A 17,608-nucleotide genomic window follows, 5' to 3' on the forward strand; every position below is an offset into this window, starting at 1 on the left:
CCCTTTGGGCAGTTCCCGGGTAAGGCAGTTCCTACTCTTTCCCTCTAGGTCTTAGAAGGATCTCGTTTTCTCGGTGTCTCTTTCAGGTTGGCAGGAGGCGCAAGCCTGACACTTCCCTCAGATGGGACAGGCAGGTTCTGTGGCCGCGTAAACACGCTGTAACCAAGTTCTCTGCAGATTTTACAGAGTTTCGTTCGCTCCCAAGAAGAACTGAGGGTGCTCAATTGTCTAGTGCTGGCCTGCCCCACAAGAGCCTGGGGGCTCCTTTCTCCTAACCCAGAACTGGCAGCACAGGAGGCGGGGAAGTGGGTGGGGAGGGGTGGGAGGGCAGTGGTTTCCGTGCGTACAGCGCGATGTTACTTAGTGAGTCGCTGAATGGGGAGCGCTGCTGTCCCCAAGCCGATTGGTACTTCTTGTCAGGAAGAAACGCCGAGAGGTGGGAGTGCCTGGGGAGGGAGGCAAGGCGGTCCCTACCGCAGGCGCGGGGAGCTGCCTTTCCGCCCCTCTGCCTGCTTTCCAAGCCTGGGCTCTTAGGAGTGGCTGAAGCTGCCGAGCGCTTCAGGAGTCTGTGAATGAACCCTCCTCCTCTTCCTCCTCCTCCTCCTCGCTGAGTCTCCTCCTCGGTGCTGACGGTACAGTGATATAATGATGATGGGTGTCACAACCCGCATTTGAACTTGCAGGCGAGCTGCCCCGAGCCTTTCTGGGGAAGAACTCCAGGCGGGCGGGAGCAACAGCCGCGAACACTAGGTGCTGTGGACAGGCGCTGGGACCGGGATCTGCGGCCAGCTCCGCATCCTCCTGCATCCTTCAGCACCGTCCCGCACCCTCCGCACCCTTCCCCAGGCCACCGAGCTTCCTATGTGACCCGCCCCGGCAACACCGAGCCCATTCGCGCAGCTCTGCGGTGATTTTTTCCCCCCAAACTGCAATAAGCCGCCTTTCAAGGTAATCACGTTTCTTTTGTTCCCCCTTAAAAAAAAAATAGGAAAAAACAACAAAAACGAGCGAGCTTAGAAAAACGAAGTACATTGTAATTGGTAGAAGACCTTAATTAAGGCAAAGAGAACTAGCTGTAAGGCGAAGTTAAGAAAATATATGCACTTTAAAAATGCAGGTAACTTTCAGAAGGACGTTTGGAGAAAGGAATACGGAGGGACCGTGGTGCTGAAAAAAATCCAGACAAAAGAAGCCCGGAATGGGGTGGGGGTAGAAGGACTAACGGAATTGGGGGAAGGGAGGGAAGAGAATTGTAGAGAACCCTTAGAAAAGTCTTGGGGTCTTGAGCTGGAGAGCTGGAGGGACCGCTGGCACCTTGAGCTTTTTTTGTTAACCTGCTCGAGGCAAAAGTTTGAATGGGGACTCCCGAGACTTGTCCACTTGCAAGTCCCCGAAGCTGCCTCGGTGCGGGCCACCTGGCCCCGGGGCTCCCGTGTGTGGTCAGTGCCCGGCGTTCCTGGAATGCTGCTCCAGGGCAGCTCCTGACAGGACGATCCGGCGCCGCAGCAGGCTGGGACCTGGGCGGACGCGACCCCCTCTACCCTGCAAGCAGTCTGGAAAGAGGTCCGGCCGGGGAATGTGCGGGGTCTCCGGGCTGCGTCTCTTCGGAGACTTGGGGGCTGTCAAGGCCCTCCCTGGTGCCCCTGGGTTCTTTTGTCCGGCGCGCGGAGCACAGGGGCTGGCCGGGAGGGAGCAGGGGATGGGGGTGGGGTTGTTGGAGCGCCGCGGAGGTCTGGGAAGCGCCTGGGCGGGAAAAGCTTGCCTTGAACCATCAGCGATGTGCAAGAATTTTATCTCACCCAGAAGAGCAAAGTGGAGGCTTCCACTCTGGTCTCAAGGAGCAAACCAGCGCTATAAGTGCTCTCCAGACAAAGGTGGCGCGGGGACCCGAATATGGGGCCTCTAGGACCAGCCTTCTCGCCCCGACTACAGCAGTCCTTTTCCTTCCATCTCCCCACCCCCTCCCAGCTCTTCGCCCTAGTTGAGCAACTTTACTGGCTAGTCCAGCGGCCGGGGAGAGCGTGTGCCGGGAGCCCTGGGGGACGCCCTAGGCTGGAGCATCCCACCACCCTACCGAGGTGTGGGCGCCGCGGGGCGATATCCCCAGTCCGTGCGGATATGAGGGCCACAGGGTTGTCCCAGCTTGCTGTCTGTGTCACTGGGCGTGGAGCGTTCTGTGTGTTAGGCGGCGGAGAGAGGGTTAGAAATATAGTGTCATAGCGTAAACTATTTGCTCTCCGATCCAGCTGCGCCCCCAGCAAGTCCTGCTTGTCCCCGGGAGATGCTGCGGGAGGGGGGAGAAATCTACGCAAAGCCTGGAGAGATGTCTCACTGTGCGCACACCCACAGACTGAAAGACAGTCTCGCTGTGTCCCGTTTCTCATCTTTGTCTCTCCCTCTTCTGTCTCCATCTTCTCTGCCTCCCTTCCCCTCTCCCAGCCTCTGCCCAGTCTCTCTCGCTCCTGCCTACCCTCCCCCACGACTGACAAATGAATGGCTAGTGTGAAATCCCTGCCTCCCGGGTCCGCGGAGGCAGGCTAGGAGGGAGGAGCGAGAGAGGCAGAGAGCTCCCTCGGATCTGCCCCCAGTAGGCGTGCTTAGGGCTTGCTGAACCCAGATGTCTAGGAATAGGGTGTTTTGTGGCGGGTATGGGCGCCCCCTGATGGAGAAGTGCAGCAAAGGTGGAGGAAACCGAGCCTCCCCCGCTCCCCCGGCCGCCCCCAAAAACCAAGTGAGCCACTTTTACAACTATATATTCAAGGATGAAGAACCTTTATCGTTAGTTTTCTACTTCAGACTCTGACGTAAATCTAGGGATTTGGAGGACCCTGAAAGGAGACCTTGTCTTTGCGAAGTGCAGAAGCGCCTGCTGGCGAGTCAGCGGGGATGTGCGCAGCGCTCCGGGCCAAGTCTGCAGCTTGGTGGACGACACACATGGCCAGGGACAGATCCAGGTTTTGGAGGGCTTGATGTTCAATCTTAGGCATCACTTTAAGAAATATAATACAGAATGCCTTACTTTTGGAAACTTAACTAAGGCCCTTGATCACTTGAACACATTACTAGGGCCCCGCCCCAGGATACGGCAAAAGGCCCCTAATCCGAAGTTTAAACTTAATCAATTTCAAGACCCACATTGAACATGGAAATTTGGAGGAAGGAGTGCGCCGGAAGAAAAAAGAGAAGGGAAGGGAAGGGTGAAGAAGGGGTTAGGGGAGGAAGAAAGGAGCGGAGATGGGACTGATGGACACAGGAGAGGACCGGTAGGGTACGTTTCTAAGTTTGAGGCTGAATTTCGCGTCTTGTTTTAAGATATATTTTAATAAGCGACAACAAACGCGACTAAAGCGGCGTGCTCCGATGGAAGGGTAGGGGAGAAACGAGCCCTTTAAAGCGGCTGGGGCCTCGGGCCGACCCCCACTCGCTCAGCAGGCGCGGAGGTAGGAACCACGCCGGGCGCTCCTCGCTACGCCGGAGTTCTCCAGCCGCCGCCACGTGGGCTGGGGCTTTAGTTCCCAGCCCGAGACGGGTGTGACTTGGGCTCTGAGACAACCGCTCTGCCGAACCGGCTGTCGGCCCAGCCTGAACGCTGGCGCGGCGCCTGGGGTCCCCGCCCAGAGGCCAGTGGGGGCGGGGCGGGGAGGGGAGGGGAAAAGCTGGGCGGGGCTCACGGATGGAAGCTCCGCGGTCGCGCCCTCAGCGCTTAGGCGGCGAGCCGCCGCAGGAGGCTCCCGGACTTCTGTCCGGAAGGTGCTAAACACTCTTATTAACGATTTGAAAAAAAGAAAAAAAAATTCTTGCTTCTTGGGAGTGGTAGGAGGAGTTTTTGCCTTGCAACAGGGAGAAAGTAAAGATTTACTCCAAGCAAACTTTTTTGACAGAAAAATGACACGAGTTTATTCTGTACTCCATACATTGACTTTGTAAATGCATTCAAGTAAGTTTAAAGACTATTTTTAGTCAATTACAGGATAATCACGTCCAGACCGTCATAAAGAGTGCGCCTAGATGGCAAACGATTGCCATTTGACAGGACTGATGTAATTCCAATGAGCTCAAACATTGAGGGGCTGCGGGTGTAACTCAGGTCCCTGTGCATCAGGTCCCTCAGCACGGGTCTGGCCCACAGTGGGAGCTCAGTGCATATTTATGAAATGACGGAGCTAGTAACTTGGGGGGACATGGCGCAGTCAAGACACTGCCACTTAGAGCTACATTTTAAACTCTCCTGCTTCCTCGCTTTAATTCAGAAGAACAGGGTTTTAAGGATCTCTGAGATCTCAAATTCTGATTATCTAATGGATACACTTTCCCCTTCTTTTTGACTCCTTCTAAAAGCTGTGACCTAAATTATTTTAGGTACTGCTTGTCAACTGTGCCAAACCTATCATGAAAATATTCATGTGAAGTCCTGAAATAGGATGTTGTGGGTTTAATATAAAAATGGGAAGGCATCAATGGAAGCAACAACTAGTTTTCTGAGATGAAATCTGTTCCCAGTTCCAAGAATATGTAAGTTGGATATAAAAGCATATCAGGCAGAAGGTCTCAGGGACTGACTTCTAGCGCGGTCTCTCAGTAAAAAAAGGAAGATTTCACAATTGTATATGTCTGTCCAAACTAAGACAGCAAAGAGTTCCAGTGGATTCCAAAGTGATTGAGCAATTACTTCCTCCAGCAGGAAGTCCACAGTCCTTAATCTTGTGGGTGGTGGGAAGAGGGATAAGAACAAGACCATCTAAGGATTTATGTCAGAATTCAAACTTTTATTTTGTTTTTCCTAGTAGATAATTTAAAAGTTATTCCTAAATTGTTTCTGCTTTAAAACAATGAAGTTTGAAAAGAATCCCCCTAGATTTATATGTTTACAGGTGTAGGTTTCCTCTAATTTTTCTCTGTGCTTGCAAACTGGAGGGGAATGTCTCTGATATTCTAAGATACCAATGTCTGCATGCTTGTAAATTCTCTTTGCAAAGGACCTAAAAAGCTAACTTAAGGCTGAATATGATTAATGTTAAAAATATAGCCTTTGTTCTCTCTTTCCTCACCTTACTATGCGTAAGTACTTTGTGGTTGATGATTGATCACTAATTGAGCATCAGAGCCTTTAAGGGCATAAAGATCCACCAAGGCTATTTTCCAATAGTCACATAACCAAGCTTTTCTTTCCTAGTGCAGTTTAAACAGTTTTGTTGACTTTATTCACGGACAGACATCACTAGACATGGTATTTAAAATGGGACATTGCCCTATGACTGACCCAACTTCTCAAGATACGTGGTTCTCTTGAGAAGAATCAGTGACTATACCATAGTAGGCGATTATTTCACCACCCACCTAGAGTAACCAGTTAGGACTCACAAACACTCATTGTTGGGGGTGAGTTGCTCTAGTCTGAGAAAACATGCTGATTGTTCCATGTGTCTGTACTTTACCAGAAGACACAAGGCTGGTACTCCCTCTGATTGGGAATCAGAACAAGAGGAAGGAGATGGGCGTCTGGGTGGTTCGGTCTTTTGAGCGTCTACCTTCGGCTCAGGTCATGATCTCGGGGTCCTGGGTTGGAGCCCTGCATCAGGCTCTCTGATCGGTGGGGAGTCTGCTTCTCCCAACTCCCTGCTTCTCTCTGCTCCCTAGAGATAAATGTCTTGGTCAAGCTCTGCTTCAGTTAGTGAGTTTTTACCTGTTTCCTCTGATAGCCTAGATTTAGTAAATTACACCCACTCCCCCCATACCCCCCGTACATAAATATACATGTATGTGTTTATATTGTATTTATATGTATTCTCCAGTGTTTGGGTTGTTTTTTTGTTTGTTTGTTTGTTTTTTACTCTGCTAGGTTCTTACCTGCTAGGTTCTTATCATTGAATGTGCCATGGTGATTGTATTTCAGTGGTCAGTGCAAAGTAACTTTGTTGAATGTGTTTGTTATGTTTCCTGAAACTCCTCTGGATAGATCTATCAACTATGAAAGGGTATGAATGCACATCTATGTTTAAATTTACCTCATTTCTGTATCTATATATATCCTACCTCATTCTTTTAAGAATTTTAAGAGGCATTTATGTCTATAAAAATGAGATTACATAGCTTAGAATAAACACATATATACTATGTAACAATAATTTTTTATTATTAAATTACTGAGTAGCTATTACCTGTGGTATGGTAGAAGGAACACTAGACTTTGAATCAAAAAGCTTGATGTCAGAATCTATTAAATGCATATACAGTTATACACATCAAATGGTGAATACCTGTGGGAAAGCTTTGGCAAATGGAAAACTATACAAATAAGTGGTGTTAATATTATATCCCTGGGACTCATATTGATCTAATTCTATAATCTCAATAAAAACACTGTTACCTAAATCACATATTTCTTACTAAATCTATAAAGCTAGTTTGATAGGAGCATTTTGCTTTAAGAATTGTCTAGTTTCACTGAACAGGAGACAGAGTCCAGAAATACACTAAAATAAACATGGAAATTCAGTGGGAAAGAAGGATTATTCAACAAATGATTTGGGGACAACTGACTGGTCCACTCAGAATAAGAGTCAATCTTTACTTCATTTCTTCTGCTCAAATAAAATTAAGATGACCAAATATGAGATGTAGAGAATGATATTAAAAAAATAACTAGAGGGGGGTGCCTGGGTGGCTCAGTCAGTTAAGCTTCCTACTCTTGGTTTCAGCTTAGGTCATGCATGATCTGAGGGTCATGAGATCCAGCTCCATGTGGTGCTCCATCCTGGGTGTGGAGCCTGCTTAAAAGTCTCTCTCTTCCTCTCCCTCTGCCCGCCCCCCCCCACTTCTGGCTTATACACGTACTCTGTCTCTCTCCCTAAAAACTAAACTAAAATAAAAAAATAATAAAAGAAATTACAAGATTTTTTAAATAATAAAATAGAAGTAGAGAAACCTGTTCTAAGCAAAAGATAAAATCCAGAAGCCATACTAGAAAAGACTTATAAGTATGATTAAATAACAATTAAATTATTTACACAAAAACAAGTAGCACATTTGGAAAATATCTGCAACATATGAGAGACAAAGAGCTAATAATTTTTTGATATAACAAGAACTTTTACGAATAAGTTAAAGACCACAACCCATCCAAAAAATACCAAATGTGAAATACAGGCAGTTAGCAGAACAAATACGTTTTTAATTGTATAAGAAATTGCTCAGCCTCGTTCATAATTAAAGAAATAATAACTAAAAAACAGTGGTGTACTGCACTGTTTTTTCATCCATCACAGCAGTAAAGATAAAAAAGTATGATGAAGGTTGTGTCCGCAGGTTGTGGGGCAAGTGAATCTCTCACATGCTACTATGGCAATATAAATAGGTTCATCTTCTCTAAAAACTAATTTGGTAAGAGCTACCAGAAAATTTTTAAAAATGCATATACTCTTTGACCCAGCAGTTCTCTTCTGGACATTGTCATATAGATATTGGTACAAACGTCACCCAAGACAAATGGACAAGGATATGAAACCAGCTTTAGGGCTTGTCATAGGAATTGGTGAAATAAAGGATGCTGCATTCATCCAGTGGAAAATTATACAGCTGTTAAAAACAACCCAGAAAAATTGCATTTGCTGTTTTGGAACATTCTCCAAGATACTTTGTATTTTAAATGAAGAAAGGAGTGTACCAAACAGTATTTATAATATGCATCTTATTATGTTAAAAAATGAGCATATTTTACTGAGTGTCCTGAGCAGTGAACAAAACATCAAGGACTGCTCTCCCAGAATTTATATTATGGTGGTAGAGAAAGGCAATTCCCAAATGTACATATAAAATGATATGTGCTATGTGCTATGACGAAAATAGAGCATGGCAACGGGAATAGAGAATGCAGTGTTTTAGATAGGGTAATGAGGAAGGAATTAGCCAGGCAGAGAAAAGTGCAGTACCAAGGGGCAATGACATGAGAAAGCTTAGCTTAGACCTGGTTCAGGAATCCAGTCACAGGTTAGTGATAAATTCACATGGTGCAATTACTCCTGTGAAGTAAATTTATAAGATTTCCTGCTTAAACCATATTTCTCTCTGCATTGCAGTGACTCTTCCTGTGAGAATGCACCCAGGAGCAATATGGTAGGCAATACTCATTATATCCACCTTGTGGTTGAGATGTCCTAGACAATTGGTTGTCTAGGGTAAGTAATTTGAAGACTAGAAGACAAAATCGCCATGTCTATATCCTGAAGTCACCCTTTGTTCAGAGGATCTTCCCCAAGATTAAGGGAGAATATTAAATGTCTGTTTATTAGAACCTTGGCTCTCTTTCTTAAAGGCAGCCCATCCTTGGCATGACCCTTACCCTTTTTAGAGACATTTCTCATGTATAGGGGTCCTTGTTTTGTCTCTTTGTCTCCCAGGCAGTTAAATAGCTTCAGTCAGTTGTGCTTGATTGTTCGATACCTTTCTCCTCTTCTCACTGACTTCACTAAAGTGAAGGCTAAATATAGGCAGTGGCCTTCATATCTCCCAGGTCTTTCTATGCAGACAGACTTGTTATCACTAGCCGATTATGCTTACAAGACTGACAGGGAAGAGGGAAGAATGGAAGTGGGGGGTTAGAGTGGTGCTAAAAAAAAAAAAAAAGGTTTTAGAAAGTTTCTTATTTAGTAAGATCAAATGCAGAAGGTAAATGGTGTGCCTTAACAACCATGAACATGGACATAGCCTTAAGAAAATTAGAGAAATCGAATGAAAGCCCATAGATTCCAAGGAAGAAGCCACAGAGATGTAGTCCTGAGGCCATTAAGATCAGTAAAAGCACTCTGAGATATTTACTAAAGAGATAAATGGCCATTCTTTAAATCAGGTGCCTAAAGGGAGCAGGCATGGAGTAGAAATGGATGAGAACCTGAGTGGGGCCATTGATGACCTTGAATGCACGGAGCCAGGGTGAGAGCCTGCTCCTCGCCTAGTGCTGCTGACTGGCCAGCAAGAGTGTGAACCTAGAGTCGTTCGATCTGATTTTTCAAAAGAGATCTGAGACTTGTTGTAAAAACTCCAATTTTTGAATGTTGGGAATTTATTAAAATATACTTAAGACATGACTAATCTCTCCCTTGTATTTTTAATGCACTGGCTTCCTTCCCTAGCCTTGTCTTGGGCCAATCTTGAGGCAAGTGATGAGTATACTTGCTATACAGATGAAAGACCATTTTCCTCCCTCTCTTAAAAAAAAAAAGACACTTTTATAAGGATGAAGCATGGCACAAGAGTTAGACTTTGAGTTTTGGTCTTAGAGAGGAAATTAGGTTGCAGAAGACCCATCCCTGGGTCCAGGTCACACCTTCTCTGATATTGTTTTGATATCTAACACCAATGTCCAAATACTGACAAACATCAGATATTATCATGACATGATGAATAGTCAACTGGACTGGTTTAAATGTATTCCATGTTTAATTAGCCTACTTGCCCATATTCATAAGAGATTGTTGGCACTTTGCTTCAAAGCTAGTTTTGGCATAGAAAGTGGAGGCAGTGGTCCTGCCTTTGGTCTATAAACCTTCCTCAAGGGTCTACTCTGAAGCTGGCCCTGTGGAAATATTATGGGAATATTACGGGAATTAGAAAATTGAATGTGATACTATCTCTGTTCTACAGAGACTACTGTACCATGAAAGCAGGAAGAGAACATCTGTAGAAAACCTGAATTAGTCATTTTATTTTATTTTATTTTTTATTATTTTTTTTATTTTTTTTAAGATTTTATTTATTTACCTGACAGAGATAGAGACAGCCAGTGAGAGAGGGAACACAAGCAGGGGGAGTGGGAGAGGAAGAAGCAGGCTCATAGCAGAGGAGCCTGATGTGGGGCTCGATCCCAGAACGCCGGGATCACGCCCTGAGCCGAAGGCAGAAGCTTAACCGCTGTGCCACCCAGGCGCCCCCCTGAGCTATATTTCATGTGCATTATTTTATCAATCCTCACATTCGCTCCAGCAGTTAAGTACTACTTTTCACAGTTAAGAAGCTGCTGACCATGAGAGAGTTAGTAATTTACCCCCAAATTTCAGAGCACTAGTAGAGGATTCAGAATTGGATTCGGGTGGTGACCAGGCTTTAAACATTATGCTTATAAAATAAAAGTTTTCTGAAAAAAGAAAAAAAATCGAGGACAATTTTTTCTCTAATGAAGATAGGAAATTATTGTTTATAAGTGTATTGATAAAAAAGGTTTCTTAGATTCAGTTAATATTCATGGAAAGCATTTTCTTGAATAGCTTTTTTATGATACAACCTGAAATTTCACTTTGGCAACTTTAAACTATATAATACGTTGAATTTGAGGTCTTTATTTTTTCTGAAATACTGAAATATACTTCCTACTTGCTGTGGTAGCTTATAAGAAATACAGAAATTAGAAACCAAATTTTTCAGTTAGTGTTTAATAGTGTCTACTACATATCCGAGTAATTGTATGATGAATAATAAACTTAATTATCAAGGTTAATCATCTGGATCAAGGATTAGCGACTGTATGCTTCTCATTGTGAGTTGTCAAATGGCTTATAGATGGAATACAGATATATAATTTATTAGGTTTAATAGATGCTCTTTAGGATTTTGTTATAGAGAGTTTCTAAAGCTTATTTCAAGATAAATAAAATAAAAGCAATTGAATAGGGAAGAATATGAAGGAAAAAGGAGTAGCTGTCATAATTATGAAATCAAACTTGAACCAAAATTGGACTTGAATTCTTATAGCATTTACTTCTTTTCAATCTAGATTTAAATCATACAGAATTTATATACTTTCTACGGACGATATTAGGAATTATTTAGGACGCCATTTCAAATGTGTCAGTTACAATGCCTTCAGCTACAAGTAACAAAAATCATCCCTGATTTTCTTGGCTTTAAAAAATAAAAAAAGTATTATTTCATATAAAAAGAAGTTCAAAGGTATAGCCTACTCTTGGCCTAATGGAGAGCTTAAGCCCTAGCTGTCCTGACTCTTTCTCAGCTTCATCCCCACAAGCTATCTTAGACACTCATGGATACAAGATGGCTACAACAGTCTGAGAAGCAATAGCCTCTTGTGTCAATGAAGAAAAACAACCATCTCTTCCTTTCTTTCTATTCTTAAGATGAATGTACCTTTCCCAGGAGCATCCCCTCCACCCTGCTGAGATCCCCTCACATCTCATTAGTTAAGACTGCCTCGTATACTCACTCCAAAACCAATCATCGGTGAAAGGAATGGGAGCAATGTGACTGACTTAGGATAGTCAAGGTCAGTCCCTTGGGCTGGGTTTGACTCAGGCTCCTCTAAGGTGTGTGGCTGTATGAAGGAGGGTAGACAGGAGAATGGAATGGGAGTTTTGTTAGAAAGAAGAAAGAAGGATGGCTACTGGGTAGCCAAAACAATGCTTGTTACAAGAATAGTTCTATATGTAGCTGAGAAGGGAACAACCATGGGGATCAAATGATCTGCCGTTCTTCTGAGATTGGCTCTTTGCTTTCCAGATGGTCCCCAACACTGGTACTCATCTGCCTCATAATTATAGCTTCATAGAAATTTGAGCTGGAAGGGACCATTCTGAGACCCAGACTGTTAAATGTCTTCCCCAAAGTCACACAATAAATTAATGGCAAAGCCAGGGCAGGGTTTCTTGACTCTCAGAACAGAGTGTTTTCTTTCTTTTTTCACCCTTCAGACTTAGAACTGTTGGAACTACTTTAAAACTTATGGCAAGCACTGGTCTTTTTGTAATTAACAGCTCCTTATAATACATTTGTTTTGTTTGTTCAGCCTCCTAGAAACTAAATTGAGTCTGTGCTTTAAAAAGCCTGCTGAAGTCCTTATTCCTGTTTTGATACCATGTGCGGGAACCACCACCATGTTCCTTCCCACCTCACATTTGAGATGAATCCCTTTCTTTCAACATCTCTGCCTATTGCTTCCCCATCTTCTTCTGCTCGCTCCATCTGTGACCAGCTTCCTGTTTCTAAATAGACATTGTGGTCACCCCTCCCTCTTTGTGCCAGTTCCTAGCCACTAGTTAGTTGGGCTGTGGTCTCAGTTGTTCTTCTATAGCCTACCCGGTTGTGGTTGTCCCAAACATCCATATTGTTATATGTTCCCAAAGTGGGTTCTGGGATTATTTTGGTAACGACTGCATTGGGTGAGAGTCAAACTAATAATTAAAGTGTTAGGATGACTTTTCCTATTACAAGTTCTCTCTTGTTTTTACAATCTAAGAGGAGCTGCTCCTTGTACTCTTATTACATACACTGCACAAATGGCATGTGATTTATGGCCCACCACAAACCTGAATGCTTATGATTTCCTTTGTGTTTTTCTTCATTTCTAGGACAAGATGTTAATAAATATAAAGAGCATCTTATGGCTGTGCTCTATCTTAATAGCAACCCATGCACTACATAAAGGTGAGTGTGGAAACAATTTCTTTGGTGCTTAGTGAAATAAAAATTTAAGTAGTGGGGCATAGAATGGCAATATGGGTCCATTAGAATAAAGAATTAATTTTTTATCTATTTAGTGATTTATAGTGCTGAACACTTTCAGCTAAAATATTATTTTTACTTAATAAATGGTTTTAAATAAACCGATCAATATGAAATAATGAACAGAATGCTAAAGAAGTGAATGGATTTTCAGTAAATTCCCAGCTTACTTTCAGACTGCAAAAAGGCTCATGTATGGCATTGGACGTATTTTTAAAATCTGTCTTCTTCAATATACTCAAAGACCTTCCTATAAAGAAAAGAAACCCTATCAAACCCTCAGGAGCCTAGAGTTTAAGAAGAGTCAAAAAGGCAAAGAGCAGACTGACAGCCACGTTTTTACCACACCTATATATTCCTTTGCTTTCTTTTCCTTTTTTCTTCTCTCTTCTCTTCTCTTCTCTTCTTTCTCTTCTCTTCTCTTCTTTCTCTTCTCTTCTCTTCTCTTCTCTTCTCTTCTCTTCCTTCTCCTCTCCTCTCCTCTCCTCTCCTCTTCTCTTCTCTTCTCTCTCTCTTCTGAAGTAACTAGGTAAGTGCACTTGTGCTGTTTTTCTCAGCTTTAAATTATATATCCACCTAATGAAGGTTCTGTAATTCCAAATTCCTGGACCATAGTCCATGAAGAAAGATACTGCCCTGTGTTTCAGTGATCTGGTCCTGTCCAGACTCAGCTTCCTCTTCTTTCTCACACTTACTCTATGCTTCATACTCTCTGAACTAATTTGCAATTCCGTGCATAAACTTTCATATTCCCTGGTTTTTCACATGTAATTCCTTCTGTTTGGCAGTCCCTTCTCTTGTTCTCTATGCATCTGTCCATTCATCCATCTATTCCCCTGTCCATTCGTGTATCTAATCGCTAACAATATTGTTTGAGTACCTTCTCGATGTGCCAGGTTTACATTATGGGTGTCCAGGGATATACCAGTGGATAAGCCATTCATTGCCCTGGATTTCATTAAATTCAATCTCCTAGTTATATGATGCAGGCAATAAACAAGTAAACTAACAATCCAGGTACTTTCAGATTGAAGAATATAAAGCTGAGCGATATGATAAAGAATGTCCTGGATTGGGGGAAGGTGGGAAGACCTCTTTGAAGAAGTAACATTTATATTGAGAGATGAATGACCAAGATGGCTGTCAGAGTTTAGGCTCCACCAACACATGAACAGCCCAGGAGCTGTCTTCTTCAGTGTTTTCAGGAAGTAAAGGGGAAGGTCACAGACAGGGCAGGATAATAGCATCCAGTGACAAGGGAGAACATGGAAGGGAAATATGGAAAATGGAATTGTTTTAGATGGGTCGTAACAGAAGAGGAATAACAGAGAAAAGAGTGGGAGAACCTTGAGGGACACTTAAAACAGAGTTTAGACTTTGTGCTTAAAACAAAGAACGAATTCACACAAGCAATGGGGAAAAAACACCCAAACACTTATGATATAGCTCCCTGATGGTTTTTAAAAATAATAATAATAATAGCTGGCAATATTGAATGATTTCTACATGTCAGACCTTCTGAGTATTTTGCATAGTAAATTTATTGAATCTTAACATTCCAATGAGACAGATGCTTCAATTCTCCCCATTTGGCAGATGAGAAAACTGTACTATCAAAAGGTTTGGAGACATAGCTAATGTAGAAGATTATATGCAGTTTAGTTATGGAGCCTGGAGTTGAACCTGGGCAGTCAGGCTCCATAGTCCATGCTCTTAACCACTGTATTATACTTTATGCCAAGAATCAAGTTCTTTTTACATATGTGATCATGATTAAGAGATGTAATTAGTTGGGGGCTGATTTCAGAAGAATTAAACTTTTTCAGATGAAGGGTGAAAATTGAAAACATAAGATCCACATAAAACAGATTTGCCAAGTTCATAGTGGGATATACTGCAGTAACTTGCTATGAGTCAACACAAGTATTTTTATCTTAAGCTTTTCTCTCTTTATTCCTAGGCACTCAAAAGATCAATAACTAACATTAATGAATACCTTGTCCCCTGGTTATTGGCTTTATTTTAATGCATGAAGAGCTCTGTGCTTTAACAATACCTATTATACTGATTATCTAGTGTTGACGTGGTTGAGTATTCCTCTAATATTAGTAAATGAGTCATGCGCAGTTATGAGTAAATGAATGAATAAGAGAGTGATATTTATCACCCGAGAGAGTAATAAATTTCCATAATCTCAATCTGGCATTTATTTGGGCAAGAGGTATGTGTGTGTGTGGGTGTGGGTGTGGGTGTGTTTGGTCAAGTTGTATAGATGGAATTTACATCATTCTTCTCCACAGAATTTAATGACAGAGAATGAAAGGTAAATGATCATTCATTATTCGAGATTTCTTCCTCACTATACTCATTTGGACCACAAACCATCTGGTGGGAACAGTGAACTTTTTGTTAACATTCATTTTTATTACTTGCATTGTTCACAATTTCAGACAAGTTCTTGCAGGTAGCATTTTTTAAAAACATGCATGGTCTATGAACATTATCCTCTGAAATACTAAATTTCTTCCTTAAAATATTTAGATTTAGTGACCTTAGTTCTTGTGACCCAGTGCATTAAGACCCAAGATTTTATACACAAAAGACTTGACCACACAGCTTCTTGTTAATCCTGTTGTTAAGACTGGATTCTACATGAATATATGTTTATATCCAACTGAAGCTTTTAATTTTCTTGTATCTATAAACATCTAGAACAATAAATAACCCTTGGGAAATTTGTCTTTTGACATCATTTTGTTCCAGTATATTTTTTCATAACAGCACAACTATTGAGCAATGCTCTGAGTTTCAAAAACCACCCAACTGGATAGATTTGACTGACTCTCGTATCTGCTTCTACACATCTAAATTGTGAAAAGAATTATAATTTAGTAATAAATATTGCAGAATTGAGCATCATTTATCTTAAACTCATTTTTAAGAAAATGATAAAGAATCTCATAATTTATATCCTAATTGAGGTTGATGGTAAAGCTGTTTATTCTCCATTAAAAGAGCAATACTTTGTTTGTGGTAAAGTTAATCATCTAAATAATTCTTCAGGAAGGAAGATGGGATTTCCTAGAACATATGATAAATGTAAACTAGGAGATTTTTAGATCGTAGAATTCTCACCCCTTCCCTTCTCAGAACCCCTATTCTTGGCAAAAAAAAAAAAAAAAAACACAAAAAACTTTGTGCTGTCATCATCTCCCTAATGGGGCCGAAATTAAAGGATTATGAATCAGGTAGGGAGTCTCCCGTGGACTTTATAGATTTATTTAAAAGATCATGAAATTACTAAGAGCTGTCAGTGCAGATAGCAATTAAAGAAATAGGATGGGATAGAAACAGGATGGGATAGAAATAGGATGGGTCTAGACTCTGCAAATGAACTAAAACTAATTTAGGGACAGGGGAAGAACCCAGCAAATACCAAATCTGAAAGATTCCTTGATTAGTTGTGAGAAGACTTGTGTCCCCGCCCAGGTCTGTAATCAGCCAGCTGGGAGCTTGAATTTCACTTCCTCTCAGTGGAGCATCCTTAGTAAATGATTGGACTAGTTTCACTCTGAGGGTTAGCTTTAAGATAATTTATTTTGTAAGCCAAGGATTTGATATTATGGAATTGTTTCCTTGATACTATATTCCAAGATGATAATGATCTTAGCAACATCTTAAAGACTAACTCAGTGCAGTTAATAGTATATTTTATTTTTATTTAATTTTGTTAAGTGCCTTAAATCCTGTTTTGGGACAAGATATATATAGATTAGTAGGATGACAAAGAAATGCATGACAACAATGACCATTATAAATTAGAAATATGTGAGTGTTTTCTATCCAATACTGTAAATACAATACTATATTGATTATTTTAGATTCGTTTGTATCATATGGAAGGTTTTATAGGCCAGTCATCTTAAAGTTAAATTTCAATCTTTAATAAGAGAGTATTTTTTTTTCTTAAAGTCCATAGTATCTCCTTATCTTCCTGCAATTTTCAAAATGACTTATCCCCAACTGAATCCTCAGTGCTATGTTGACAGCTATATCATTTCTGATGCAAGTCTATATTGAGATGTATGTTACCAATATCTTGACTACTAACACACACTAGGTGTTAGACACATGTCATTTTGTTAATTAAGTAATATTATTTCACTCCATCTGGAGGCTACTGTTAACTTGTTCATCATATTTTCATGAAGTAGGTTTGCTTGTATATTGACATAATTTCTATTGTCATTGCCAACACATTTTCTAGCTAATTAGTAGGAACTGGAAGATGGGGGGAAGAGGAAAGAAAGGGGTATGGATTCCTGTAAGAATAAAAGAACATTTTTTTTTTTTGCATGTGATAGTGTTAAATTGCAGTGAAGGTATTCTTTCACATTAAAAGTTTAAGGGCTTAAACAGAAACACATTATGTAGATTAATAGCTCAGGTTGGTTAGATGAACAGACCAAAATTACCCCTCAGGATACAATTGAGAGGTGATGTTTCACTGCAGAGTGATTGGAACTGGATTTGTTATTATGATGAAAGCCTTTAGTTCAAACATTGAACCAAATGAGGGTCCTTCCAGTGTTAGACTTCCTCCTGCCCCAGTCTACTGAAGTACATTTTAAAAATTTTCACTTCCTCTTTGCATTTTATTTTCATTTCAAATAAGGTAATGTGGCAGTTATCTTAAATGTTTTTCCTCTCCTGACCTGTAGACATAAAATTGCCTCTCAACTGCTCTTCCTAACATTGGTCCAGTCTTTGAAATCTGCATTACTGATTCGAGTCTCCTTTTGCCCTTGATTGCTTGCCTTCCTATATATATGCCTTATTCTATCACTTATTTTGTGATAAGTGTTGAACACTTATCAACTTGAACACTAAGTTACACATACTTCAAAATAAATGCCATATTTTTAATACATAAAAATGAGCATTGTGAATCCCTGTCTTTGTTGTAAAACGTTATTAAAATTGTATACTATTCTTTGTATATAAAATCGTTCTAATTATCTCACATATTGAAGATGTAACCAAACCAAGGTAAGGGTTTCTTATCCATTCACTTATTTAATAGACTCAGTTGAGTTTTCTA

At 41.3% G+C, this 17,608-nt stretch overlaps 1 protein-coding gene across 3 annotated transcripts in view; it reads left to right on the plus strand.

Moving 5' to 3' along the window:
• The first annotated feature begins 391 nt into the window (after positions 1-391).
• Positions 392-17,608, plus strand: part of VCAN (versican) — a 107,796-nt gene continuing 90,579 nt past the window's right edge. Inside the window, exons 1-3 of one of the 3 annotated variants that reach the window (XM_034656465.1) lie at positions 392-948; positions 8,076-8,112; positions 12,354-12,429. In XM_034656465.1, coding sequence (XP_034512356.1) covers positions 8,110-8,112; positions 12,354-12,429 — 79 coding nt within the window. In that variant the 5' untranslated portion in view covers positions 392-948; positions 8,076-8,109. The remainder of the gene's footprint in view (positions 949-8,075; positions 8,113-12,353; positions 12,430-17,608) is intronic. The other 2 variants (XM_034656466.1, XM_019808441.2) reach the window with 2 other exon arrangements.

The sequence above is a fragment of the Ailuropoda melanoleuca genome, chromosome 3 (assembly GCF_002007445.2).
Source record: "Ailuropoda melanoleuca isolate Jingjing chromosome 3, ASM200744v2, whole genome shotgun sequence".
Taxonomy (NCBI): Eukaryota; Metazoa; Chordata; class Mammalia; order Carnivora; family Ursidae; genus Ailuropoda; species Ailuropoda melanoleuca.